Source organism: Amphiura filiformis, chromosome 15 (genome assembly GCF_039555335.1).
Source record: "Amphiura filiformis chromosome 15, Afil_fr2py, whole genome shotgun sequence".
NCBI classification, from domain to species: domain Eukaryota; kingdom Metazoa; phylum Echinodermata; class Ophiuroidea; order Amphilepidida; family Amphiuridae; genus Amphiura; species Amphiura filiformis.
The window spans coordinates 56,759,055-56,764,065 of NC_092642.1; the positions used below are offsets into that span (position 1 = coordinate 56,759,055).

Sequence of the window (5,011 nt, forward strand, 5' to 3'; positions counted from 1 at the left end):
GATATGTAGGCCTACTTAAAAGAAGGTACCCACGAGCGCGATAAGACGTGACGGCGTGGATTGTCGCCCGGTCCTTCTGGAAGGAATAAACTTTTCGATTACGCCACTGTTGATGGCAAGTTCACGGCGCTTCATTCTGGTTTCCAAATTTGCCGCAAGTCAGGACATCCTTGGCACTTTTTAATGCATCGACCACCATCTTCTTCAACTCTGGAATGCACTTGCTATACAAGAAGGGATTCACCCCGGAATTTAAGGCAACCATAAGGATGGAGAAATTTAAATATGCTGTCGGAAGAATCGCTAAGCCGAAGCCTTGTGTGAAGTGGTATATCATGCGAGGAAAGAGCATTACTGTTACAGCGATGATTGGGTTGATGACAGCGCGGCCTAGCTTCCACGTCTTGCTGGCGGCAGCATCTGCCTTCCGTTTGCGAAGAATTTCCTCAGCACTCGTTGAGGCTGATTTCCTGGAGGCTGATTCCACTATGCTACCTGACAATGAGTGCAAGGCGGAGGCAGGAACAACGAGCCTAACGTGTTTTCTATGAGCCAAGATCATGTACGTGTAACTACCAAGAATGCCTACGTAGGCCACCACAAATCGAATCCATGTGTAGAGATGAAAGCCTCGATCTTTTACGTCAAAGAATCCTCCCGATATGCAAGTATCATCTGCATTATTCTGAGACTGGAAATCCAGAGAGACATAAAAGACAATTATGCCTGAAAGCGCACCTTCACACAAGGAGAGCACCCACGTAAGAGTGATAACCCACCACACAGCCGACGTTTGAATGTACACGCGGTATTTTAATGGCCACACGACAGAAACCATGCGATCCACGCTGACCATCGTCAAATGATTCAAGGATTCCAGTAGGAATGTCCATGTAAATGTACCGGCAATGATGCAAGTAGCGGCATCACGAATCTCCGAGTGTGGTTGAGTTGCGAAGATTACGTGAGAAACGAACGCCGCAGTTCCTACCAGAAGATCGGATATTGCAAGGCTTACAATATACAGGTGACACTGGATACGCTTTTTCTTTCTTTGCCAACAAATCAGGGATATTACGCAGATATTTATAACAACAATGCATGGACAGATAACCACCCATAGGCTCAGCTGGTGGACACCAAAGCCTACAGTTAGGTCTTCGTTGCTTGGTACATTAGAGATTGTGCTGTCATTTTCATTGGTTTGGTTTTCAACCATGTTGACGATTTACAGATGCAATGTACCTATGATTAAAAGAAGAAGGTATTCGTCTTGCATTATTCGTTCAACAGTCATTCGGTTGTGAAATGGACTTTCAAAAGTCATATCTGGTACAATTAGTAAATTGTCATATTTGTGCATTTGGTCTTAAATCTTATATGGAGGACTTTACCGATACTCTCGGTGAAAACTAGTCCCGTTAGGGGTATGTTTTTATAGAAATCTGGTTCCGCTAAGCAGGGCTGGATATACCTTTTTGAGGACTCTGGGTCGGGCCAAATTTTGGAGGCCCCCAAAGCTCACCTTGAGGAAGGCATGTGCACTCAAGTGGCCAAATTTTGGCGTATCAACAGTGACAGTGGAAGCATGCGAGACGATGATAAGACAGTGACGGTGGAAGCATAAAAGACGAGGATAAGACATTTGCGCGCGAAAAAATTCCAATTTCATACTATTTTAGCCCAAAATGAAGGTGAATGTCGTATCAATGAGCCAGTGCGCGCAAATTGTGCAATTTTACCATATTTTGGCACAAAACATGGTGTTTTTTGACTTTGACCGTTGGTCGGAAAAAGGTTTAAGAGTGGACCCAGCATTGGACGTTGACCATTATCCGAAATAACGAAATTGATATCTTCCTAACCACACACCCTAATTTTCTGGTCTGTGTCCTAACTGCATAATGTGGAGCCCTGAGCTCCATCAATTTAGAATGTGAAACGTATAGTGTTCAACGCCACGCCACGTTTTGCCGTTGAACACACCATGGGTTTCTTGATTAAAGGTTCAAAATTGAGGAACCAAAATTTTAATTGAAGCCTAGAACTTATTAAAATATACGTGCTTACCTTCAAAATATACTCGATTGGCGTCCACAGATCGGTCTACAGCTCAGCACTCGATGAAGTTACCGTGATATGATGAACAGATATGAAACATTCTGTTTCCGCTCTCATATATATTAATTATATTTTCAATTCAACTGGGTGGTCACGTTGAACGGAAATACACTTGTTGACAGATGGTAACGTGGAAAGTAGGCCACATCATACTACAGAATCATAGACTTCATCGTAAAGCCATACCGTAATTAGAGCTAATTAGTCATTATTGTTCTCCCTATCATTTAATGACAATGAAATCTGCTAAATCAAGCACGATTAGGTACGTCAGTGGTTATAAGTCATACTTATACAAGAGAAGATGCCATAAGGTTTGAAAATAGAAATGTTTACATCATCATACTCAGCTTCGATGTTTTACATCATCATATTTTCTTACACATGATGTATAATGTGGTTATTATTTTTCATACAATTTATACAAAGTCGGAATTATTGATCTATTCGACGATTTATATAACAAGGTTAGGAGCCCTTGAAGCTCCTTGAACTACTCAATTGCATGCATGGATCGATCGATATTAAGAGATATTAAGGAGCGATCCGTGATCGATTATGTAAAGGTTGAGGATTCGTCGAAAAGAAAAAGGGCCATATTCCAGATAATCGATTTAGACGTAATATTCAACAAGTTTTTTCACGTGCACAAGTGAATTTTATGTAAAATTGTAGAATTTCCGCGCGCGAAGTTGTCGTAAACAGGTCAGCGTATAGAATTTTGTTTCTTGCCGTTGGCCTAAATAATTTGATCAGTCCAAAATGGTGCACACATCATGCAAAAATTAAAGTATCTTTTAAAGTTTCCCCCATAACAATAGTTACTGGTCTCTGATACACACTGTAGCTTGGGAAAATCAATGTCCAGCGGATGATTATTTTAGTTCTACTTCATTCAGAGGTAGTTCTACTGCAGCCATGGAGCTATCAGAGGTAGCTCTACTTTATTCACAGTGCTATCGGAGGTAGTTCTACTGCAGCCATGGAGCTATCAGAGGTAGCTCTACTTTATTCACAGTGCTATCAGAGGTAGTTCTACTGCAGCCATGGAGCTATCAGAGGTAGCTCTACTTTATTCACAGTGCTATCAGAGGTAGTTCTACTGCAGCCATGGAGCTATCAGAGGTAGCTTTACTTTATTCACGGTGCTATCAGAGGTAGTTCTACTTCATCCACAGTGCTATCAGGGGTAGCTCTATTTTATTCACAGTGCTATCAGAAGTAGTTCTACTTCATTCACACAGTGCTATCAGAGGTAGTTCTACTGCATCCATGGTGCTATCAGAGGTAGCTCTACTTTATTCACGGTGCTATCAGAGGTAGTTCTACTGCATCCATGGTGCTATCAGAGGTAGCTCTACTTTATTTACAGTGCTATCAGAGGTAGTTCTACTGCATCCATGGTGCTATCAGAGGTAGCTCTACTTTATTCACGGTGCTATCAGAGGTAGTTCTACTTCATTCACACAGTGCCATTAGAGGTAGTTCTACTTCATCCATAGTGCTATCAGAGGTAGCTCTATTTTATTCACAGTGCTATCAGAAGTAGTTCTACTTCATCCACAGTGCTATCAGGGGTAGCTCTATTTTATTCACAGTGCTATCAGAAGTAGTTCTACTTCATTCACACAGTGCTATCAGAGGTAGTTCTACTGCATCCATGGTGCTATCAGAGGTAGCTCTACTTTATTCACGGTGCTATCAGAGGTAGTTCTACTGCATCCATGGTGCTATCAGAGGTAGCTCTACTTTATTTACAGTGCTATCAGAGGTAGTTCTACTGCATCCATGGTGCTATCAGAGGTAGCTCTACTTTATTCACGGTGCTATCAGAGGTAGTTCTACTTCATTCACACAGTGCCATTAGAGGTAGTTCTACTTCATACATAGTGCTATCAGAGGTAGCTCTATTTTATTCACAGTGCTATCAGAAGTAGTTCTACTTCATCCACAGTGCTATCAGAGGTAGTTCTACTCCATTCACAATGCTATCATGAGGTAGCTCTACTTAATTCACAGTGCTATCAGAAGTATATAGTTCTACTTCATTCACAGTGCTGTCAGAGGTAGTTCTACTTCATTCACAGTGCTATCAGCGGTAGTTCTACTTCATCCACAGTGCTGTCAGAGGTAGTTCTACTTCATCCACAGTGCTGTCAGAGGTAGTTCTACTTCATCCACAGTGCTATCAGGGGTAGTTTTACTTCATCCACAGTGCTATCAGAGGTAGTCCTACTTCATTCACAGTGCTGTCAGACGTAGTTCTACTTCATTCACAGTGCTATCAGAGGTAGTTTTACTTCATCCACAGTGCTGTCAGAGGTAGTCCTACTTCATTCAAAGTGCTATCAGAGGTATTTCTACTTATTTCCACTTCATTCACAGTGCTATCAGAATTCAAAAAATCAAAATTATTTGATATCATCAGGACATTCTTCGTATTCAGAATGCAATTCGATATGTCTGATGTGCTCTAATGTCCCACAATAAATACTGTCCAAACGTTCATACCCCACCCCTTAATATAGCATATCTTTTTGGTTTCTTTTTTAGGACATGAAGAGGGGGGTTAAAAACATTTTAGACCATAAATGGAGGGGGAGGGAAATCAAAACAAAATCCACCCTTTTTTAGGGTAATCTACAAACTGATGTCGGAGGTTCCAACTTTTCCAACCACCACCAATGTATTTATGAACACACCACACCCTAATATCATGAATATCATCATAAATGAAATAGATTTAACGCATTCTAAAAGTTATAAAAGGAAACCCCTATTTAAAATGATCAAACTCTCGGTACATCAAATTAACTGTACCCTGATGAAATGACATAACATTACTGCATGCGTGACAACTCAAGATATGCATGCGTTGGATTGAATGCGT

The 5,011-nt window shown here is 41.1% G+C and overlaps 1 protein-coding gene across 1 annotated transcript; it reads right to left on the minus strand.

Annotated features, from left to right (window-relative positions):
• On the minus strand, positions 1–2,507 carry LOC140170672 (trace amine-associated receptor 6-like). Its single transcript, XM_072193919.1, has 2 exons — positions 2,071–2,507; positions 1–1,245 (listed from the first exon to the last, which is right to left on the minus strand). Exon 2 carries the CDS (start codon positions 1,217–1,219, stop codon positions 122–124), a length of 1,098 nt encoding a protein of 365 aa, XP_072050020.1. The 5' UTR covers positions 1,220–1,245; positions 2,071–2,507; the 3' UTR covers positions 1–121.
• Positions 2,508–5,011: the final 2,504 nt, after the last annotated feature.